Raw genomic sequence first — 24,801 nt, 5'->3', positions numbered from 1 at the left:
AAATGTGAGGCCCATCACCAGACCCACATGCAGTATCTTTTGGATTTCAACCTTAGCTCTTTAGCTTACCCTTTTTTCCCCTATTCTCTTTCCCCTGAACACACATACGTTTATACATTTATTAATTATTTTATACCATTTGGGAAGCCAATTCCAATCTCTGTTTTAGAATGAGTCAGGGTAAAAATAGTTAAAATATAAATAAAATCTATCCGGTTTTAAGCATTATTCTGCTTTAAATTTTTTTTTTTTACATTTATTTCTTTTTGAGAGACAGAGCACAAGTTGGGGGAGGGGCAGAGAGAGAAGGTGACACAGAATCCGAAGCAGGCTCCAGGCTCTGAGCCATCAGCACAGAGCCCGATGTGGGGCTCGAACTCACAAACCGTAAAATCAGGACCTGAGCCGAAGTCGGACACTTAACCGACTGAGCCACCCAGGCGCCCCAAGCATTATTCTGCTTTAAACATCACTAAGTACTTGATATATATTAACTCATGCTTCCTGATAGCATTCTTATAAACAAATACTATTATTACCATTAAGCTGAGAGGCTGAAAGTTAAGTAACCTTCCCAAGACCATAAAACCTCCAAATTGCTTTAGAAAGAGTGAATGTAACATTTAAAACAAATAATCCTCTCTCTTCCTCCTTCTGAGTGTCATATCTGGAGCCCTATTATATTTCATGAAGCATGCTAAATTCTTTGTATTCATTATGTTAAATCTCCACAACAGCCCTCTTGGCAATACTGTTAAAGATGAGGAAATTCAGGTTCAGAGAGGTTTACTAACTTGTCTCGAAGTCCCATGATTTGGAAGTGGCAGAATCCAGTTTTAAGCTTCCAGACCATGGCCCCAGTTTTCTTCTCAGTTCCTGACCTGCTGTCTCTTCAACTCACCTTCATTTTTTTTTAATTAAAAAAAAAAGTTTATTATTTATTTTTGAAAGGGAGAGAGAGAGAGAGCATGCAAGTGGGGGAGGGTAGAGAGAGAGGGAGACACAGAATCCAAAGCAGGCTCCAGGTTCCATCCAAGCTGTCAGCACAGAGCCCGACGAGGGGCTCAAACTCACAAGCCGTGAGATCATGACCTGAGCTGAAGTCGGATGTTTAACCGACTGAGTCACCCAGGCATCCCTTCAACTCACCTTCTTATTGGAAGGAAGGACATACTATTCTACTATGAAACCTTCACTGACTTTGGCAGCCAGGAAGAAGAATGTATCTTGACTGACCCTCACTTTGATACCCTGGAATCCAGTACAGCCTGGGGACTCCTCTTCCAGAGCTCTGCAATAATTGTTTCTGGAAAGTATTTTGGGCTTCCAGGAAGGCTGCAATTCTAAAGGGCTAATCCCAAGGGGAATCTCAACTTGGGCAAAAGGGGTGTTGGCAGAATCACCCTATGTGCCTAGAGGAACCCAAATAATCTTCGTTGGCCTCTAGTAGCATCCCGCTGTATAGATATTTACCTGAATAATGAACCAGTCTGGAGTAGCAGCCAATGTGGAGCTTGGGGGAACAGGGACCCAAGTGACAGCTTCTCTAATGGGACCACCTTGTCCTTTCTGGAATTGGAAGAACTTGATCATGGTAGCCTGGGGTTGAAGAAAGAGGAACCAGGGATCAGGAGACGTGAGTCTCAGTCCTGTGCAGGAATTTCAGTCCTCGTCAGCTGTGCGTCCTTGACTAAGTCATTTCACCTTTTGGGGGCTCAGAGGTTCTAACTGATATTTGATATGGAGCCATTGGAGGGGTTGGTTTTCTGAAGCCCCTTCTTGGCTCTGAAGTTTATGATTGCAGATGTTCTTTTAGACCAGAGACCGTCTTGGGTCCCCTGGTTGACCCCAGTGTCCCCCCTCCTGGTCAGTCTGGTCTTCCTTGTACCCAGAGAGGCCCAGGTGTCAGCTCTCCATGCTTCAGGACTCACGTGTGCCACGCGTGTGTTTTCCTGGAAGCTGCATATAGGACACTCATTGATGGGTAAGCTTGTGGTCTGGAACTAGCAGGGAGATGGTAAACATCACGGAACAAGCTGCCCTTTCAGGCTCTCAACCTTGGCAGCATAGTATGAAAATAATTCTTGGGAAGCTGGAGCCTGGTGGCAGCTGCCTGCTTCTCCTCTGCCTGCCTGCCAGGCCCTACCAGAGCTCAGGACAGATCGAGCTCTGCCTGGGCATGCGGTGGCCGGCACTGGTAGTTTTCCACTCTGGGAAACTGGAAAGTGAATTGGCTTCTCTGTCCAGGAGATTGGTGGGTAGTGGAAGTGTCAAGAACCACCAAGAACAACTCAGCAAGCAAAATCAGGACGCCCTTCTTTGCTGCTGGGTCTCTGGGTCCCTCGCTGTCCCTTGCTGTCCTCCGCCTTTCCATGCTTCCTGATCTTTCATAATGTGGAGCTCAGAGATGGATGGATGGGATCTGATAAAAAAAAAAAAAATGAAGTGGGCTTGGGGAAAAGCACAGGGGCCTGACATTTAGGATTTGGCACTCTGAGTCTTTGCTATTGGCTGGGGTCCCTTCCACAGGAGTTTACCAAAAATAGGCATATTCACTAGGAAAACCGCACTGGTACCGCTGAAAAGTGCCACGTTGGTTGCCCTGGGCCAAGGCTTATCCTGGTTCCAAAGACCCACTAGGATGAGGAAGGCCATCCAAGATCAGCTTGTCTTTTTTCCTCTGCCCTTTCTCTGAGGCCCCTGGGAATATTGATTCACCAAGAAACTTCGCCTACTGGCTGCTTTTCTGGCTCTTATCTCTGAATTCCCTATCCTCATCCTTATTATCTTTGGTTCCAACATCTAGACCTCAAGACCCACTCCAATTGTCTCAAGAAGCTTTGTAATATCTCTGGCTCAGAGCCTTGCTCTGGCATTGAGCTGGAGATCTGCATCAAGGCATAGAGTGAGACTCCGAGCTCTTTCCCTCACCAAAGCTTGGAGACCCCTCCTTAGTGCAGCTTCTTGGACCTTTATCCAGTGTCCATTGACTACAATTCATGCTAAAGCTTCTCTTCCTCTCATGCAAATGCCCACAAAGCCCTTCAAAGAACATCCCTGAAACTTGGTGTCCTTTGGTGATTGCTGAGAAATGAAACAATCCTAGAGAAATGAATCAATTACAGAACCTGCCCTCAAGAGTTCAACACATGGTGAACTCTCCATTCATCCAGCCTTGGGTTCATCCATCCATCCACCTGCCTTCTACCCTTTTGCTTACTTATTTATTTGCCAAATGTGTATTGAGCATCTAATGGGTACCATGTGTTGGCAGATGCCCAGCGGGAAAAGGAAGAATCTGACATGATTACTATTCTCAAAATTGCTTACAGTTTCACTAAGGAGGTAAACAAGCATGAGTGAACTAGAAAAATATCTGGTGAAGGTTGTTACCTAAAAGAACCCCCCACCCATCTCTTTTATCCCCCTATCATATTTTAGAGTTTTCCGTAGTTTTGTCATACTATCTGAAATAGTAACAATTCATAATAGCTATTGTCAGACAATTTGATTGCCTATTTGAGAATCGAAAATCTATTGCCTCTTGTCTTTCTCCTCTACCAGAATGTAGGATCCGTGGGCTAAGTCATTTTATCTGTCCTATTCACCACTGTATCTTCACAGCAGGAACTGATTTGTTAGATAAATTCATAAGCATTAAATAAATTAACATTAATGTTAAGTAAATATATTTGTTAAATAAATACATGAACAAAAAGATGGGTTGCAATAGATATGTAATGCCCCAGAATTACAAAGAAGTCTTATATGTCTGCTGCCTGGTTAAGCATCATTAGTCAGGGCTACCCTTTCCTGACTTCCCAGGTCTTTGTTTTTAAGCCTCCTAATTAGGAACAACAGAAAACTCTTCTTTTATCACCATTTCAACAGATATTTATTGAACACTCAGTTAATACCCAGACACCCTACTAGAAATGAGGCAAACAACGGAGAGAAAGATAGACAAGATCTCTGGCCATATGACACTGAATAGTTAGTGGAGAGACCAAAATGAAACAATTATTTGTATTGAAACAAACAATTATTTGTTTTACAAGTGTGAAAAGTGCTAAGAAGGAAAGCAGCGCACTGTAAGAGCATGTAACAGAAATTCCTAATTTCCCCAAAGGCTCGGAGGAATTCTCTAAGAGCTGGAGGATGAGCAGGAGTCAGCAGGTAAGGGAGGGGAGGGGAAGAACATTCCAGGTACACGGAACATGACATGCAGGGAGACCCTGAGGCTGGAAGGTACTTTGTGCACTTACGAAGTCAGGATGAGAGCCAGCAGAGATGTGCAGAAAGCCCAAGGTGAGGCCGGAGAGGTAGGCTGGGCCCGATCCCGCAGACATCATGGGCCACACTATCCCAGGAAGACTGGACAGCTGTTAGAAGATTCATGTCAGAATAAGATTCTAGGAAGCTCGCTTGGGCTGCTGTGTGGAGAAGGACTGGTAGAGGAACCGGAGGAAGAGCTAGAAGGCATTATAGTCATTCAGATGTGAGGTGGCAGAGGCTGGGCCCTGCATGGGAGGAGTGGAGAAGGAGAGAGACAGCTGGACTCAAGAAATTTGCGGGACGTAGTGATGAGGGACCATAAGGCAAGCTGAGGGCAAAGCACAAGCCAGCACACGCCCCTCCCCCACCCAAGTGGGATCTGTGCGACATTCCTCAGGCTCTCCTGGCCACCCAAGAACAAAGGAAAGGAAAGAAAACAAATGGTTAACTGTGATAGAGATCACAGTCATGCGGGACATGAGTCTCCTTCAGGTTACAAATGTCTTAGTAAATTATAAGAAAAAGGCAATTTTATCAATAGCCTGATCTCCAGAAACCTATAGACTCAGTTTCCTGGAGCCCCAACATCACCCTCCATAGTGATGTGGGGACAAAGGCAAGAAGAAAATGGTAGGTAAAATTAAATTTCCGTGTGACCTGCAGCCCATTGGCAAATACCTGAGGCAAATACAAAGTATAACATTTCTCCAGGAACCCCCTACTGTCTTAATGTCAATGGCTCCTAGAGGGAAAACAACCTTAGCTTGACCCTAGCAAGGCTGTGGCATCCTATGAGTCCTCTTTAGCAGATGAAAGTCCTTCTGGAGGCTTCCCTTTGGCCTTTCCCTCCCCCAACTCCATAGTACATAAGCAGTCACTCTTTACAAGCCCAGTGCAGCACTTCCTGCCCACGGGTCCTGTCCCTGTGCTTTAATAAAGTCACCTTTTTGCACCAAAGACATCTCAAGAATTCTTTCTTGGCCATCAGCTCTGGACCCCTACCACTCCAAAACCCCATCCATACGAGCGGTAGGCTTTGCTAATAGAGCAGCTCACTCCCGAAGGACAGGTTTACTTCCCACTCCTCCACTGCTCCTAAAGCAGAAATGAACGTGTCACGTGTCATTCCAGAACTCTTCCTGTCCCAGAGTCCTGTACTGGTCCAGGTTCAGGGCCACGTGTGCCGCGGCTCAGGGAGGCCTTCCAGTTCTCGACATGGTGTTGCCACAGCTGTCCACACGTGGTTGGCTTACACCCTTCTGTGCGAGGGAAGCACTGGAGGGGATGAGGAGGAGGGGCGCACTGACACATTTAGAATTTTCTTTTTTTATGTGGACAAACTGCAGCCTCGTTTCATCCCCCGGTTCTTCAGTTATCAAACGTGAGCAGCAGCAGAGTCACCTGGAGGGCTGGTGAAAACCTGGTTGGCTGGGCTCTGCCTTCAGAGTGATTCAGTAGGTCTAGGGTGGGGACTGAGAATTTGCATTTCTTTTCTTTTTAAAAAAAATTATTTTATTATTTATTTATTTATCAAAGCAATTTTTTCAATGTTTATATATTTTTGAGAGAGAGACAGAACACGAGTGGGGGAGGGGCAGAGAGCGAGGGAGACACAGAATCGGAAGCAGGCTCCAGGCTCCGAGCTGTCAGCGCAGAGCCCGACGCGGGGCTCGAACCCACAAAATGTGACCAGAGCTGAAGTCGGATGCTTAACCGACTGAGCCACCCAGGCGCCCCCCAATTTTTTTAAAAATTCAAGTTAGTTAACAGGCAGTGTAGTCTTGGCTTCAGGAGTAGAACTCAGAGTGACTCATCTCTTACGTATGACACCCAGTGCTCATCCCCAAAAGTGATGCCCATCACCCATTTCACCCTTCCCCCCACAATGGAATTGGGGAAGGTATTGGCAAATGACATGTCAGAGAACTTCCGTGTCTAACAAGTTCTCAGATAGTGTTGGGGGCTGCCGGTCCTGGGAGACCACTTTGAGGATCAAAACCTTAGCCCAGTAATGAAGGGGAGCAAAGAGCCTCAGCCAGGCAACTGGCCCTCCTTGGACACCAAATAGAGTATCCTAGGTGGGATCTCTCTCTCTCTCTGTCTCTCTCTCGGTTTTTCTCTCCCTTTCTTTGTTAAATATGGAAAGTACCTATATAGGCATAATTGGAACACAAAATAGATAGGGTTCCTAAGCCCAGGAAATATCAACATGCTTCATACAGGCAGCTGCAGCTAAGGCAGCTGTGTTAAAACTCCCTGGTTGCTGTTCCCAGGACAAGCAGTGCCTTGGTGGGGAAGTTATTTGCAACAATATCATGACTCACCCCATGCGACCCTCTTTCCCCATTTCTGGTTTACTTTAGATGTTCCGAGAAACAGAAGTTCTCGTTACACTCATGGCCCAGTGACTAGAGATTCATGATAGCCAGGAATGCAAGCCCAGTGGGACTGTGAATGTGGATGTCCCCGGACTTTGGAACGGCCCCAGAGAATGATCATGTGTCCAGGCTGGAAGGGACCTGGAAGCATGGTTTCCAAGTGTGGCTGCATAGCAGAATCACATGGGAAATTAAAAAAAAAAAAATGTAGGTTCCTGGGCACAGTTTCAGACCTACCGAAGAAAAATCTCTTAAGACAGGGCCCACAAACCTATATTCTACAACCTTCCCAAGCAATTCTAAAGCAGTCGGTCCATGGACTGGCTTTTGGGAATCACTGCCTTAGAAAACATCTAATCCAGCTCCCCTGATTTCCACAGGAGAAAACTGAGACCCAGAAAGGATGTGAACTTTGCTCAGATCCTGGAGTGGATTTGAAATCTCTTTTTTTTTTTTCCTTCAGAGGTTGTGTAGCTTAGAGAGAGCCGTCTTTAGAGTCCGAATCTAAAGTGAGTTAGTATTTACTCCACGAATGGCCTTAGGCAGTTATTTAATGTCTTACCTGTAGATGGGGGATTGGTGAGAAACAGGAAGTAATGAGTGACAAAAATACCATATCGTCTGACATTTGATAAGTGCTGTTTATAAGTGGTTACCATTATTACAGTATATCACCAAATCGAAGAGCCTGCTGATTCTACTGTACTGATTCTACTGATTCTACTGTGTTACTCTAAGAAAAAACCCCAGCCAGTTAAGCTATGACTCACCATTTGCTTGTGAAATGCGTTCAGATTTCAGGTATGTTAGCGTGTGGAAAATAATGGGAGATACAGTCTTCCACTTCTCTTTCCCCAACCCAGCGCAGATTACTACCATTATTGAATTAAGTAGTTAAATGTCTGAAGAAGAAGCATACTTAGTGTGCTTGAGGAGCAGCCAGGAGGCCAGCGTGACTGGAGGGGGGAGTGAGCTGGACGTGAGGTCCAGGATAGCCCGGGATCAGCTCTGCAGGACCCTGGAGACCACGCATGCGTTTTCAATGTTGTCATGAGTGAGGTGGGAACTCCCTGGAGGGTGCTGAGCAAAAGAGTTACGTGGTCTGACTTACATTTTCATAGATAAATGGGACAAGGTGGACAAAAGGACGTCTGGTTAGGAGATTATTGTTTTATTCCAGGATCGACCTAGAATGGTAGTGGCATATGCGGAAAGGAGGTGGGTTATGGGAATTCTTTAGGGTGGCTAATGGGATTTCCTCATCGGCTGTTGGGCTGGATATGGAATACGAAAGGAGTCAAGGGTGGCCTCAAGATTTTTGGCTCAAGTAATTGGAAGAGTGGAGTTGGTTGAAATGGAACAGACTGGGGGTAAGGTTTGCAGGGTGACATATTTAACTGCACTTTATTCTAACTCCTAATCTATGTCTACCTCTGTTTTCAGTCAATATTTTTGAGCACCTGTTGTCTCCCCAGACGTGCCCTGAGAAATAAAATTGAATAAGATCTAGTCTCCCCGCCTACACCGTTTTTCCCCCAAAAGTTTGCCATCTGTAGGAGAGATGAGACTCACACACAGACAATTATATGACAAAGCACTATGTACCGAAGGCTATAAAACAGATACTAAAAATGTCGGACGTCGGAGTAAGGAGAAATTTACCGAAATTGGTACTATTCCTTCTTTAAAAAACACTTGCTTTGGTTGCAACCAAGTTCATTACATTGCAAAGGGACAGTGCTAGATACTAACTTAAGCTAGTCTTTCCACTTCAGGTGTACGAACCTCCTTGCTGTACCCGAAGTCACTAAGGCTCTTTTTCTTGACTTCTGTTCCCTTTCCATGAAACGTTCCGCCCTCCAAGAGTCACCTGGCTGTCTTCCTTCACTCAGATCTCTGCTCAGAGACACCTTATCCGAGAGACCTTCCTTGTCTCTTGACATGAAAGAGCAGCTATTTCCTTTCCCTGTGTTCTTTCCTTCACAACACTTGCCACTTTTTCTCATCTTATATATTTATTTGCCTCTTGTCTTTTTCCCCATACTAGAATGTAAACTCTGGCAAAGGGTACTTTGTTCTGTTTATGCCTATATTCCCACGGGGCTCAAAAAAAAATCATTGAATGAATGAATTAATAAAAAATAGGAGCTTAAAAACCCTATGGATTTGGAGAGCAATAAGTTGATTACCACACTGGGAGTGGAGATAGGACTGGGTCCATGAATAAAGCTTTGGTTTCTGAAGGGAAAGAAGGTGCCAGAGGCCAGCTCTCTTACGAATCTGCAATACTTCTGCCTACAGCCTGGCGTGTTGGGAGAAACAGCTTACATCTTGCCATTCCTTTGGTTAGAGCAGAGAGTGGCAGTCTGGTACATTGGACTAACTTTGGATTAGGCCCCCTTCACAGCCATGGGGCTCTAACTGGTTTTCTCATGTGTAATTTGAGAATAATAATACATGCCCCGCCTACCACACAGGGTTATCATAAGGGTAAACAAGATGAAAACAATGGGACGGCACTTTGAAAACTGTGAAGAATGAACTGTATTTTAGGAGTCAAGATAGCAACCGGGGGCACCATGACATGAATGATAGGCAAAGGTGCAAGGACCGTCTACCTTGGCCGACCAGGTCCCCTCCCCAGAAGATCGTTGAGGGATATATACACGCAGAGAGCAGTAACAATGGGAAAGCAAAGTTACTTTATTAGTAGCTGGCTTGGGTCACAAATGCCAAGGCAAGGCTTCTGGTAACCTGGACTGGGGCGTGTAGCCTGTGAGATAAAGGTGTCCAGAAGCTTCTCCTGGCCCACTGAGTCACTGGTACTGAGGGACACTAAGCAGCAGTGCGAAAACGTTTAGCACACCCAAAAACATGCAGGACAAGCATCTGGGAGGGGGCCGGAGGAGGCCTTGAGCCAGGGCATGGCCTCCACTGCATAAAGGGGTGGAGCACAAGAGAGGGCGCACCCTGTGAGTGATTTCTGAAATGTTCATTGACCTCACTCACTGGTAATTTGGGCCCCATTGGCATTCTGTATCAGTATTTCCTCATCCTTACTCCTCCCTTCAATTTCACATTCCAGAGGGTTTAGAATTTGAGAACTTGATGCTTCATTCCTGAACAGCCCAGAATTACACTCGAGATTCAAACATAATGATTATTTGTAGAACCTGTCACCCCAGATGCAGAAGTTATACATTTGACAAGAATAGGCAAAATGATACTAGATCCCATGTTCATCTCTTGATTTAAACTTGACTTGGAAAATGCAGGGGACAGGAACATGGAAGTGTTTCGGTGGTGTATATGGCCATGATTCTTGCCAAAGTGGCTGAGTCTGGTTTTGTTTCATCGTACTGTTCCTGGAAGTATCAGATGACATCATGCATGTTGCGCTTTATCAAATGCTTTTTCTTCATCTATTGAAATGATCATATGGTGTTTATCCTTTCTCTTGTTGATGTGACATAGCATGTTGATTGTTTTGCAAATATTGAACTACCCTTGCATCCTGGGAATAAATTCCATTTGATTGTGGTGCATGATTTTTTAAATATATTGTTGGATTCAGTTTGCTAATATTTTGTTGAGGATTTTTGCATCTATATTCAGGAGAGATATTGGCCTGTACTTCTTTTGTTTTGTGGTGTCTTGATCTGGTTTTGGTATCAGGATGATTCCTTCCTCTTGTATTTCTTGGAATAGTTTGAGAAGAATAGGTATTAACTCTTCTTTAAATGTTTGGTAGAATTTGCCAGTGAAGCTGTCTGGTCCTGGACTTGTGTTTTTGGGGAGGTTTTTGATTACTGAGTCAATTTCATTGCTGGTGATTGGTCTCTTCAAATTTTCTATTTCTTCCTGATTCAGTTTTGGTAGTTTATGTTTCTAGGAATTTATCCATTTCCCCTAAGTTGTCCAATTTGTTGGCATTTAGGTTTTCATAATATTCGGTTACAATTGTTTATGTTGAGAAAATTCCTTTCTACTTCTAGTTTGCCGAGAATTGTTATCAGGAAATGATGTTTGATTTCAGCAAATGCTTTTTCTGTGTCTTTTGAAGTGACGATACAGTTTCACTTTCTAAATCTGTGGTGAATTACATTGAATGATTTCTGAATGTCAAACCAACCTTGCATTCCTAGAATAAATCCTACTCGATCATGGTGTATTATTCTTTTTATATATTCTTTGATTCAGTTTACTAAAATTGTGTTTAGAGTTTTCGTATCTATGTTCATGAGAGTTATTGGTCTATAGTTTTCTTATAAGCTTCCTGTTTGGTTTTTCTTTAATTTTCTGGAAGAGTTTGTGAGTGCTTGGTAATTTTTCTTTCTGAAACATTTGGCAGAATTCAACAGTAAAGCCATCTTGTCCTGGGGTTTTCTTTGTAGGAAGGTTGTTGACTATATATTTAAATTTTTTAGAACATAAATGATACTCAGGTTTTTATCTATCTCTTTATAAATGAGCTTTAGTGGTTTGTATCTTTCAAAAATTTGATTATTTTATCTAAGTTGTTGAAATTATTGGCATAACATTGTTTATAAGATTCTCTTATTATGCATTTAATATCTTTAATTTCTGTAACAAGGAAACTTCCTTCATTCCTGATGTTTGTAGTGTTTTCTTTTTTCTCTCCCAATCTGGCTAGAGATTCTTTTTGCCTTTTTTTTTTTTAAGTCTTGTCAAAGAACCAGCTTTTGGGGCGCCTGGGTGGCGCAGTCGGTTAAGCGTCCGACTTCAGCCAGGTCACGATCTCGCGGTCCGTGAGTTCGAGCCCCGCGTCAGGCTCTGGGCTGATGGCTCAGAGCCTGGAGCCTGTTTCCGATTCTGTGTCTCCCTCTCTCTCTGCCCCTCCCCCGTTCATGCTCTGTCTCTCTCTGTCCCAAAAATAAATAAACGTTGAAAAAAAAATTAAAAAAAAAAAAAGAACCAGCTTTTGGTTTTTTAGAGTTTCTCTATCGTTTTTCTGTTTTCTATTTCGCTGATTTCCACTAATAATCTATTATTTCCTTTCTTGTAATTAATTTGTATTTTATTTGCTCTACTTTTTCTAGTTTCTTAAGGTGAAGACTGAAGTTATTATTTAGAGATCTTTGCTCTTTTCTAATGGAGGATTTTACTGTGGTGATTTTCTCCATAAGTACTTGTCAAATGGTATCCACACATTTTGTTATATTTTCATTATCTTGCAGTACAGAATACTTTCTAATACTAATACTTTTCTAATACTTTCTAATTTGTTTTCTAATTTCTTCTAATTTTCCTTTTTTCTTTGACCCATGGCATATTTAGGAAAGTGTTATTCTAGTTTGCAAATATTTGGGGATTTTCCAGATTTCTTTCTATTATGTATTTTTTCTAACTAGTAATTGCATTATGACAGAGAACATACATTGTATGACTTGAATATTTAAAATTTATTGGGACTTGTTTCATGATTCAGAATATGGTCTATCTTGGTACATATCACAGGTGCACTTCAAAAGAATGAATACTCTATGTTTTTCAGTAGAATTCTATAAATGTCAAGCTAGGCAAAACCAGTGGATAATGTTCACATCTTCCGTATACTTACTGATTTTTTGTCTGATTGTTTTACCAATTATTGAGACGTAAATATTGAAATCTTCAACGACATGTGGTTTTGTTCATTTTTCCCTGCAGCCTTGTTTTGTTTTGTTTTGTTTTGTTTTGTTTTGTTTTGTTTTGTAAAGCTCTGTTACGTGAATAAACATTTAGGACTGTCATGTGTTCTTGATGAGCTAACCCCTTTATCATTGTGAAATACCATCGCTATTTCTTGTCTTAAAATCTGTTGTGTCTGGTATTAATATAACCACTCCAGCTTTTTTTTTTTTTTAATTACATTTTCGTGGTATATCTTTTCGCCTTCTTTTATGTGTAAGCTTACCTGTGGTTTTCTGCTTTCCTTTCAGTGAATTGAACTTTTTATGATTCAGTTTTATCTTTTGTTGATTTATTAGCCATGAACCTTTTTGAAAATATTATTTTAGTGCTTGCTTTAGGGTTTCTCATGTACATCTTTAATTAAATAAAGTCTATCTTGTAAGTGATAGTATATCACTTCACATACAGTATAAAAATCTGACAAGAGGGATGTCTGGGTGGCTCAGTCGGTTAAGTGTCCAACTTTGGCTCAGGTCATGATCTTGCGGTTCGTGAGTTCAGGCCCTGTGTTGGGTTCTGTGCTGACAGCTTCGAACCTGGAGCCTGCTTCAGATTCTGTGTGTGTCTCTCTCTCTGCCCCTCCCCTGCTTGTGCACTCTCTCTCTTTCTCAAAAATAAACATTTAAAAAATCTTCGAACAGGATGCCTTCCGTTTTTCCCTTTTCAGCCCTCATGCTATTGTTTTCATGCATTTTAGTTCTGTACATATTATAAACCCCACGGTATATTGTTACTGTTTTTATATAAATAGTCAATTACCATTTAAAGAGATTTAAATAACATGAAAAATCGTCTTGATCTAAATAGTCAATCACCATTTAAAGAGATGTAAATAACATGAAAACTCATCTTATATATTTACTATGTAATTACCATTTCCAAAGGGACATTTGTAATCATTTTTATCTTTGTTCCTCTGTTCATAATGTATCCTTTTTCTCTGGCTGCCTAAAAACTTTTCTCCTTATCACTTGTTTTAAGCAGTTGAATTATGATGTACTGTAGTATAGTTTTCTTCACGTTTCTTATGGTTCAAGTCACTGAGCCTCTTGGGTTTATAATTTCATCAAATTCGAAAAGAATTTCCACCATGTTTTATTCAAATAATTTTTTGATTCCTCTCTGTTCTTCCTTAAGGAATCCATTTACATGTATAATAGGATATTTGCAATTGTTTCACAACTTAACTTATGTTCTATCTTTTTGTTTGATTGATTGAGTGATTTGATTAATTTCTGTCATTGTTTCATTTTGGATAATTTCTATTGCTGTCTTTAAGTTCACCAATCTTTTCTTTAATGTATAATCTTCCTTTAATCTTATTCAATGTATTTTCTCATATAGTCAAGTTTCATCTCTAGAAATTTTATTTATATCCTTCCCTATCTCACTTAGCTCTCCTTATATATATTTATTATTTTTTTTAATTAAAGTATAATTATCACACAGTGTTATATTAGTTTCAGGTGTACAATATAATGATTCAACATTCAACATTTCTCAGTGCTCATCAAGATAACTGTACTTTTGTTCCCCTTTGTCTATTTCCCACATCCTCCTCACCTACCTACCTCCCCTCTGGCAACCCGCAGTTCTCTGTATTTAAGCAACTGGATTTTTGGTTTGTCATCTCTTGTTTTGATTTATTTGTTCATTTGTTTTGTTTCTTAAATGCATTTTATGAGTGAAATCGTATGATATTTGCCTTTCCCTGACTGACTTATTCCACTTAGCATTATACCCTCTAGGTCCATCCACATTGTTGTAAATGGCAAGATTTCATTCTTTTTTATGACTAATATTCCATTATATTCCAATATATACCACATATCCTTGATCCTATGGATTAAGTCTTATGGATGGACACTTGGATTGCTTCCATATCTTGTCTATTATAATTAATGCTGCAATTAACATGGGGTACAGGGATGCCTGGGTGGCTCAGTCGGTTAAGCGTCTGACTTTGGCTCAGGTCATGATCTCACAGTTCGTGACTCTGAGCCCTGCATTGGGCTCTGATGACAGCTCAGAGCCTGGAGCCCACTTCGGATTCTGGGTCTCCCTCTCTCTCTGCCCCTCCTCTGCTTTCTCTCTCTCTCTCTCTCTCTCTCTCTCAAAAATAAATAAACATTAAAAAAATTTTTAAAAAAACTTAGTGATCCCTTCAAATTACTGTTTTTGTATTCTTTGAGTAAATACCCAATAGTGGAATTACTGGATCATATGGTAATTCTTTTTAAAAATGTTTTTGAGGAAACTCCATAGTGTTTTCCACAGTGGCTGACCTTATAACAATATAATTATAATTGGTTTAATGTTCTTTTTAAATTCTTTTTTTTTAATGTTTTTGTTTTTGAGAGAGAGAGAGAGAGAGAGAGAGAGAGAGAGAGAGAGAGAGAGAGACAGCACAAGAGGAGGAAGGGCAGAAAAAGAGGGGGACAGTGGATCCGAAGCGGGCTCTGCATTGACAGCAGAGAAGGCCATGTAGGGCTGGAACTCACGAACTGTGAGATCATGACCTGAGATGAAGTTGGATGCTTAGCCAACTGAGCCACCCAGGCGCCCCTCTTCTATATTCTGAATCAATTCCATTGACTGATTGTTTTTCTCATTATAGGTTCTATTTCTCTGCTTCTTTATATGCCTGCCATCGTTGTACATATTTATACTAAAAAAATTCTTCATTGTTTATCTGAAATTTAAGTTTAGCTAGGAATCCTGTATTTCTCTGGCAACCCTAGATTCCCCCGACCTCTCCAGACTCTTATCTTTGTCTCCTTGATTGGGAGCCCTCCAAACTCTGCCTTGTTCTCACTCACTGTGGACTCTGCCACAGCAGTAAGCTGGTGCCACTGTAGGACTCATCTTCTTTGTCCCCTCTCAGGGATTGTTGGCCTTTGTTACCCGGTATTCATTGTTTGAAACTCAATGTTTTGAATACTTTGTCCATTCTTTGGTTGTTTCACCCAGGAGAGTCAATCTGGTCCTTGTTACTCTATCTTGGCTGGAGGTGGAAGTCAGTCCTTCCCCAGAGGCCATTGTTTATAGCCAGAGGCGAAAACATGGTGCTGATGGGGGCCAAAGCTGTGTGTCCAGTACTTTCATAGGACAGTTGGCTTTGCCCTGTAGTTTTGTGCAATCAGCTACCTAGAAAAACGAATGCTTTGGATCAGGTGGTACCTGGTGGCCGTGAGGATGACTCAGCACCTTTGGGAAACTGGTTAGTAGTACATATCTGCTGATAAGGTAATGGGGATGGGCCATGGGCTTATTACCAAACAAAAGAATAAATCAGCACATTGCATCACATTACATTACTTGGGTCTGGGACTGAAAGATAGATGTGGCTGAAGGTCCGTGCTTGGGGGATTGAACACTACTAAGTTTGGAGGCAGACCCAGGGAGAAAGGCTGAGAGAGTCAAGGTGATCAAACTGGGGTCATAGAAAGCCTTAGGAAGATGTAAGCACTCTGTTTCCCTGTCCAATAGTCAATCACATTCTTCCTAGAAGGGGGTGGGGCATCCATGGAAATAAAAAGAAAAGTATTTCCTCTCTTTTTCCCTTCGGTGTCTCTTGGTCCAGCCATATGCCGCTATCCTCTGGGTATGTCAGGAGGCCACATTCCAGATGAGGACATCACAGCTTCCAGTCAGTGGTCAGAATCCACAGCTGCCAAATACGGAAGGTGAGGACAGATGCCCCAAGAAAGCCCAAGCCACGGGCTGGATGCATTTTCTGGCTCAAGGGGCTCGGGAAGAAGGGTGGGAGCTGGTAGGCATGGGGGAGGCCTGTCCTGTATGTTTTCGGGGAGAAAATTCAGGGTTTGGCAGCATATGCTGGTCTGGCCACCCCTTCCCAATCACAGGGCCTTAAGCCACCCTGCCCACAGCAGATGGGTTCATGGATATGCAGTGGGTTTGCTTTACTTCACCTTCTCAGTGTGAGAAATTACAGGAAGCTGACTACCGTGGTGGACTGGGGAAGGTGCAGATGGGGTAGGATACTGGAAGCGAGGACACCCCATCCTCTTGTCAGTGGGTGTCTGTGAAACATTATTCGCAGTGCAAAGCATCAAGGCTTTGAGCAGACACTGAGGACTCCAGAAAAGTCTTCCCTTCTCTCATTGAAAGGCCATCCTCACCCACAAAGAGTATGGTGGGTTCCTACTGGCCTAGTACCAGGGGTCCTCCAAAGCAACGAACTCCCTTGTCAAAAGCTACTCTGCTGGTGAGGGTCTAATCCTTCTCCTGGGATCTGATTTTTTTGTCTAAAGTATTGATTTCTGTTCAAATGGAATCACCCACGAGAAAAGCAACCTTAGTAAACCTTCTCCATAATTTCTGAGTATGTGAAAGACGAGAGTGATGGTTGGTGGGGTTGGAAGAGAACGGCAATGAGTAGGTTGACATCTGTGAGAAAAGGAACATTCCAGGGAAGAGGGAAAGTGGTAAGATGTTCCCAAAAGAAACCTTCCTCTGATTTCACAATTTTGCTCACTGGTAGCTTAGCTTGGAGGTAATAAAATGAAACCAGATTATTTACTACTCTCCTGACATGCTCCTACCCCTCACTCTCATCATGGGTTCCCATGGCGTTTTGCTGGGCTGCCATGCCCATCCTGTTGGTTAAAATTCCACTGCATTACATAACCCACACTGGAGATCTTATGATCCTTCCCTCCTCCTTCCTATAACTTGATATCCAAGCAAGGGGTGGCCACCCTTGTTATGTTGGGACTGAAAGTGGAACGGGGAGGTAAAATGACTCATGGGGGAGTAGAGGGCAGAAAGAGTTTCATGTCCCTTGTGGTCTTTAAATCAGGGTGAGAAATAAAGGCTACATCTGATCTGAAGGACTCTAGCCCTTGTGGTGACGGTCTATCTGGGTTTCATGGTGCCCCAGGGACAGAAGACTGTCAGGCTTGAGGGGAGACCCAAAGAGTCTTTTTAGACTGGGGTCCCAACTTTTTAGACTGAGTCTTGGGTTGGATACATTTTCTCCCCTCAGGGCAGAGCAGCTGCTTGCTCTGGATTGGTAAACAACTCTAGTTCCATGGTTCCTCTCTGTCTCCCACCCCTTGTGTCAAAAGGCTGGACTCAGAAGAAGGGGACGGAGCCTGGTGCCCTGAGATTCCAGTGGAACCTGATGACCTGAAGGAGTTCCTACAGATTGACTTGCACACCCTGCACTTTATCACTCTGGTGGGGACCCAAGGGCGCCATGCTGGGGGCCATGGCATTGAGTTTGCCCCCATGTACAAGATCAATTACAGTCGGGATGGCACTCGCTGGATCTCTTGGCGGAACCGGCATGGAAAACAGGTAGGAAGAAGAGACATCCAGACCCTGAGATGTCCAGGACCATATTTTGACTTAGGCTAGAAGAGGAAGTACACAGGCTGTCTTGTAGGTATGTGCATCCACAGACCTGGCATGCCCTTGTAAATGTGTGACTGAGGAGGAGGGAGGGTGGGGAGGGGGCACCGGGAGGAATATCAAGGCTGCTGGGAAAGCTGAGTGGATACATTCTGCTCCTTCAATTAAAAAGAGAGGGTCCATGAAAGAGGCTGTGAAGAAGACTCAGCATAACCTCACAGCATCTTCCCACTATTTCTCTTCTGTCTCCTCAGGTGCTGGATGGGAACAGTAACCCCTATGACATTTTCCTAAAGGACTTAGAGCCACCCATTGTGGCCAGATTTGTCCGCTTCATTCCAGTCACTGACCACTCCATGAATGTGTGCATGCGAGTGGAGCTTTATGGCTGTGTCTGGCTAGGTAGGTCTCTAGAGACAGAGCGTATGGACCTTATTAAAACCTCCAACTCCTGGAACATAAAGGCAATTAAGTCAGAAAGGTATGGGATTAGTAATCTCTGGGGTGAAGTGATTCCCTGTAGGTTAGAGTCAAGAAAGGACATTGTTCCTCCACCCAAGGCTTCATTCCATTCCTGGAATAATGCATTCTGAGTCACTTCACTGACTGCTAGTGAGGAGTGCTCCTCAGCAGTGCTCCCTGTGTACCCAGATTGAGTCCTATGTGGATACACTGAACAAGTGTACCTTTGAAGTCACATGGAGCTCCCTGGGGTGGTTGGTCTGAGCCATAGGTACACTTCCTTCCCAAAGGCACTGACACATCTGTGTTTCCTTTGACAGATGGCTTGGTGTCTTATAATGCTCCAGCTGGACAGCAATTTGTACTCCCTGGAGGCTCTATCATTTATCTGAATGATTCTGTCTATGATGGAGCCGTTGGATACAGGTAAATCCTGGGAAACTTTGGTCATCAGAATGGGAAAGTGGCCACTAGAAGAGATAATATTTTATTATGGCTTGGGATCAATAATCAATCAACTGGTCAACCAACTAGTGTTTTTTTTTTTTTAGGCCCTGTACTAGGCATTGTGAGATAATTTAGATGAAGTAAAACATGGAGTCTTTATCTGCAAGGAACGTATGCCTGTTTTGGGAAGACAAGGGAAACAATAAATTACACAAAACAAGGGCTAAAATTGTAGTATGGCTCTAGGTACGGTAGCCATATTTTTTTGACTCTTAAAACAGGACATGTGGTCTGACACAAATAATGGCCTACTTATGGAGACAAAGGGCCAGAAGAATTGAAGTTATAAGTATAATAAATTGGACAGGTCAAGAAGTTTGGGGAGAATGAACCCCATAAATAGAAATGCTTTAGAAATTATGAAAAGGACACCCGTAAGACTTACAGTAAACAAGGAGAGTTTCCGTGATGAGATGATAATTAGAGCAGGGGAGGCAGGTAGCAGGGAGCGGAGGAAAGAAAGCAGGGCTGAGGACAAGAGTGGCCTGAGTGCAGCAGAAGCTTGATCCGGGAACAGCAGGAGGGACCAATGGGTAGTCCTGAAGTGGACCTAGGAAGGGCCATGGTGGAAGAGTATGATCAGACACAGTGGGAATTTAGGGTTGGATGAGAGCTCTTCCTCCCTATCTCACTTCACTCTGAGCCTTGCCATTTTTCTTCTAGTCCACTTCCACACTTTTCTCTCTCTTAGCTTGGTCTTTGCCTGCAAAGATTGAGCCTGGGAGAGAGGTTAGGTCCAGACCAGATGATGGAGGTTTCTAGTGGTTGCGAGAGGGAGAGATTAATCTCAGGAAGGGGAGTGAGGGATTATAGCACTTCCATTGTCTTAGGTGTGAAGAATAAATTCCTGCCCCACCAGCTGCCATCCCCTGAGTGAAGACCTGACTCATCCAGTATTCGATTTCCAGCTACATCCTTTCCATGTGCTTAGTCACCGTTCTTCCCCATTTGCTTAAACTGTCTGGGCATCATTTCACTCAGCCACACCCCAACTGGCATATGCTTGAGGCATAGAGGAAATCAGAGATCAGTTGAATTCAGTTTAGTTCAATAAATCTTTGCTGATCCTCCGTTACTACCTGCAAGGAATTTGGCCAGACTTGTAGGTATTCAAACATAAGGATGTCCTTGATCCTACCTTTAAGAAGCTCACCGTTAGGAATGGGGACTAAGCCAGGATATAAATTGCTGTGATATAAGCCCTGGAGTAAGAGATTGTAGGAGTGCTCTGGGGATCAAGGGAAAGAGGAAGCCAAGGTAGGAGAAAGCACAGCACTGGGAGTGAAAACGCCTGGATTCACGTAATAAAAGTTAGCTCTGTTTGCTTAAGTGATAAAAATGTATAAGAAAAGCATTCTGTAAAGGTAAAGTGCTAAATACATATAAGTTTGTATCTGATTGGGAAACCAAAGACATGATGGAATAAGATGAAATCTGAAGCAGGCTCCAAAGGATGGGTGGAGCTTTCACAGGTAAACAATCTTGAAATGGCATTTTAGACAGAGTCAATAGCATGGGGACAAAAGGACGACCCTGTAAAGTTTAGGGGAATGCCTGGTAAAGATCAATAGTTTAGTGAACCACCAGCCGTATTTCTGTAGCAAAATAGTAGATGAGAAGCACTATAAGGCAGATTACATCAGATTTTGCAGGAACTTGAACGTCAGGGCCAGGAGGAAGGGGAGGAGGCGTTGACTTTCTCTTCATCAGCATAATCATTGATAGAACACATCACTGAAGATTTTTAAACTTGGGGAAGGACACGATTGGCACGGTGCTTTAGACAGATTAATCAAGTAGGTCGCAAAGGTTAGATGTGACGGGAAAGAGGAGGTGATGAGGGACATTTTCTCATTGCAAACACTATCAGGTAAAAAGCGTGTGGGCCCAGGGCTGTAATGGTGACTGTGGGAACAGAAGAGGAGCAGCCATCCATGTGGGGACCGTTTGCAATCTGATTGGGTGTAGGGGCGAGACAGTAGGGTGAGGAGAAGTAGATCAAACAGTGGGGGTGGCATTTATTCATTCAACAGGTATATCTTGGTGCTTCCGGTACACCAGGCCCCTTCACTGAGCGTGAAGGAAAAGTAGAATGGGCAGAAATGCAAATGGATTTAGTTTAGAAAAAGGGCAATGATGGGGTTAGTTCGGGACACAAATTTAAGGGCCTGGCAAGACATTCAAATAGATAAGACAGGTAACTGGTAACAGAAGGAAAGATCAAGAATAAGATTTGGATACAGACTGCCTCCCCTTGATAACTGAGGTAGTGAGGTATCTCTTTGGAGTGTGCCTGAGTGGTGAGGTATTAAAGTCATCTAATTCAGAGTCTCAAGAATAGATAGTTTTAGGAGCAAAAGTTCCTTTTTTAAAAACTAAAAAAATTATAGAAGTAGTATATGCTTGTTATAGGAATTCTAACAATTCTAAAGGATATGGCAGGGAAAGTTTCTCTGCTTATCCCATCCCCATTTAATTTTGACTGCGAGAAATTAATTTTTAATTTGTGTTGCTTTTCATAAGAGTTTCATGGGGATTTATTATTCTGGGGACAATGGGAAATATATTTATTGCAAGTAAACTTATGTTCTCCCAGCCTTCTGATCTGTAGAGAGAAGAAAAAGATGGCAAATCCTTGGAAGGGACACCCAAGCTCTGGTCACTGTGGATAAGGCCAGTCAAATTTTATAATTTGCCAAACATTTTTCAATGAACAAACAAAGCGTATCTGTAAGGCTGGCACAATCACTCAATTATTTTTTTGTAAATTCACAACTTTTATATAACCTCAAGGGGTGCATGCATTATCACTTGAGGGTGAGTATCCCAGTTTCTTCACTTGGGAGACTCCTGATTCATCGTTTAAATCTTGAAAGGCAGAGCTTGAGAAGAGAGAAGTTCCAGAAGTTCCTTGCTCTGTCTTTCATAAAGAAGGAAGAAGGTCTCTGTGTTCCTGAACTAGTCAATCTGACATAAATACACAATCATCCCATGTACCAATCAAGCAAAGCCTTACAGTCAGAAGTGGAAAGACTGCCAAGCTAGAAAACAAGACTAAATCCAATGCCTGAGACCCTCATGTAAATAATGCCTTTTATTCCATGAGTCTAGTATTCTACCAATTTAATTAAAATTACATATAAATTAGTATTTAAATTTGGGATTGATCGCCTTCCCCCCCCCCCCCCCGCCGCCTTTAGTTGGACTCAAATTGGGTTGTTGGATGTGGGGTAGAAGAGAGCGTGACTGGCTTATCTGGAATTGATCCACTGAAAAATGACAACATACAGTCAAAGGAGAGTCAGAAAAATTTCCAACAAGCTCTGGGACTGGTTAGTGATGGTCAAATGCTACCGTCCACTGTAGTGTTCACTCTATGCATTGATCCATCCATTCCCTCATTTACTTGTTAATGGATTAATCAAATGCATTTGATAATGTGGAGTTATTATAGAAAAACTTATATTCAGTATGCAAGAATAGGTACAGAAAGCTTTTCTTAGAAAATGATAAAATACTGTTTCAAAGCTTTCCTAACGAAGGAGTAAGCATTAAGTATTTTGTAAAATTCATTGATACGAAATTCTTTGCTCTCCATTGATGCAGGATAAGTGAGTCAATACTAGAAAATATACTGGGCTTTTCACAATCCTTGAACCTTCAAGATAATCAACTCTTACAAAACCCCGGGGTGAAGAAGCTGGGTAAAGGCTCTTCCACGAATGTGTAATTAATTCCAGGCTCATTTCTCCCTTCTCCCTTCTCTTCCTCTGGCCTGAGCAGCATGACCGAAGGGTTGGGCCAGCTGACAGATGGGGTGTCGGGCCTAGACGACTTCACTCAGACCCATGAGTACCACGTGTGGCCCGGCTATGACTACGTGGGCTGGAGGAACGAGAGTGCCCCCAGTGGTTACATCGAGATCATGTTTGAATTTGACCGCATCAGGAATTTCACCACCATGAAGGTCAGTGGAGCTAGGTGTGGTGGAAGCCAAAATAATGGCAGTGAGAAAAGGCACGCTAGAAAGATCCCTGGGTGTTGCCAGCAGAACTGGATTCAAATAGGTGTTCTGCTACCAACCAGCTACATGCGCTTCACGGGTCACTTCATCTCTGGGGGCTTCCTGCTTCGTTTGTGAAAAGGGGGCTTAGACTAGGTCGCTGTTTCTCAATGTTTTGTGTCGTTGTTCCAGCGTCTAGGTACCATTAGGCACGGTGGGTCCAGTGTCTAGAGCCCACAATACTTTGAAGCCCCGTGGAAATGTTTTAACTTCTTTTAACATCAGGGGCAAAAAAAGAACTTGTAGGGTCAAAAATTATTTGCATCTACTTAACAACACGGTTTTAAAATACGATTTTGATTTTTTTTCTGGAGGGAGGGCCCACAAGAGCAAAAGTAACCAGAGCCCATGAAAATCATTTTATGGCTCTGCCTAGGGCTCCCCAGGGACAAGACATACTTTTATCAGTAAAGCTGGCTCACTGCAGCTCTGATTCTCAATGGGAGAATTGAGTATTTTGTACTTTGTCTTTGGAATCATTTTCTACCCCTACTCTGTTTCCTCTACCCATGCAACCCTGAGAAATCCTTCTAGAAGCCTCCTTTCTCTTCTGTCTCCAGAGTTCTTTGTTTCCTTGTCTGTGGCAACAACACATCTGTCTGGTTGTCTTACTAGATTTCAAGCTCCTTGGACCTGAACTCTAAGCTTGAGTAAAACCGGGGCTTAGCAGTAGAAAATCCTTTTGTTAAATGTAAGAGAGACCCCTGAAATTTTTGTGGTTCACATGTAACTCTTACTGGTCTGTGAAGGAGCCTTAGAGGAATTCCAGTATGAGGCCCAAGAAAGAGAGTGGGCAAGTGAATTTGACCTCACACATGGAGTCTGTTTGTCTGTTATTTCCCCTGTTAATAGCTGGGTACAGAATATTAATGGCCAACAAATTGGTAACTCTGCCTCTATTTCAATATTTGTTTCCTAAATTCATTCATTCTTCTTTGTTCATAATGTAGTAACAGTATTTGAAGTATACGTAGCTCTGTGCTAAGTTCTGGGGGTAAGCGGATGAATAAGAAGTGGTCCCGGCCTTGGGATGGTTTGCAGTTCAGTGGGAGAAGGCACTATTTATTTGCAAAAGGAGGTATGTAGGACGACATGGGGACCCAGAAGAAGGAAATCTGTGTCATCATTAAGGGCCCCTAGTAAATCAAAATGTGTTATTCTTGGCACAAATTCGGAGTCAAAAAGATATAGAATTTATATAAAAAAGAAATAAAAATAAAATGGATGCCTTATGTTACTATTATATTACTCTATTATGTACCGTCTATTCTAATACTATTCTATTACTATTCTATTATATAATTATATTATATTCCTCTCTATTATATTACTATTATATTACTCTATTATGTTTACTCTCACATGTTAATGTGATAATGTCTCCTAACTGGAATACTAGCCATTAGTTAAATGAACAAACATTTAAGATGAGAACAGAAGGAGCAACATTCACCCATCTGCCTGGATATTGTCGAAGGATGGCTCCTTGGCGGTTATAAAACACAACCGTGTGCAACTGTGTGTAACGCATTATTCTTCACAGGTTCTTCTGGGAGAGGGGGGTGTGCATATGCACAGTAACAAAGATATACCTCAAGGGAAAATTTATTTATATTGCTGAATAATGATATATCCACATGCACCTATGAACATGCATATCAATTCACAAAAATGTACCATTGGGATAGTTTTTTTGTCTCACAATTAATAAAATGTATTTTAAACTCTCCATGAAGTTATAATATTCAGTCGATAGACTTTGATCTTCCTGAGCCCCCCGTAGCTCCTGTGTAACTAATTTATCACACATCAAAATTACTCAGAAGCGTATTCTGCAGTAAGCAGGTGCCAGGAACTTCTAAGGAGCTAACACAGGGTCAGTCCTGTCTAGGCCAAACAGGTCTCTAGCATATTTTAATTTTTCTGAGACAAATCAAATGTAAACGATGACTTTCAGGTCACTAACATCTAGAGAGTAGTTACTGCTTTCTCGGCAAATTACTGCTCATTTTCCCCACCCCTGAAGTGTAGTCAAGATATACCATT

The 24,801-nt window shown here is 42.5% G+C and overlaps 1 protein-coding gene across 6 annotated transcripts in view; it reads left to right on the top strand.

The window, feature by feature from the left end:
• Positions 1 to 24,801, top strand: part of DDR2 (discoidin domain receptor tyrosine kinase 2) — a 155,761-nt gene that overhangs the window by 104,683 nt on the left and 26,277 nt on the right. For 5 of the 6 annotated variants that reach the window (XM_045048438.1, XM_019822258.3, XM_006942995.5 and 2 more), the window contains 5 exons: positions 15,931 to 16,033; positions 17,438 to 17,669; positions 17,978 to 18,125; positions 18,506 to 18,611; positions 22,476 to 22,659. In XM_045048438.1, coding sequence (XP_044904373.1) covers positions 15,931 to 16,033; positions 17,438 to 17,669; positions 17,978 to 18,125; positions 18,506 to 18,611; positions 22,476 to 22,659 — 773 coding nt within the window. The remainder of the gene's footprint in view (positions 1 to 15,930; positions 16,034 to 17,437; positions 17,670 to 17,977; positions 18,126 to 18,505; positions 18,612 to 22,475; positions 22,660 to 24,801) is intronic. The other variant, XM_019822262.3, reaches the window with a different exon arrangement.

The sequence above is a fragment of the Felis catus genome, chromosome F1 (assembly GCF_018350175.1).
Source record: "Felis catus isolate Fca126 chromosome F1, F.catus_Fca126_mat1.0, whole genome shotgun sequence".
Lineage (NCBI taxonomy): Eukaryota > Metazoa > Chordata > Mammalia > Carnivora > Felidae > Felis > Felis catus.
The sequence above is the reverse complement of the archived record's forward strand: the minus strand, read 5'-3'. Positions and strand labels throughout refer to the sequence as shown.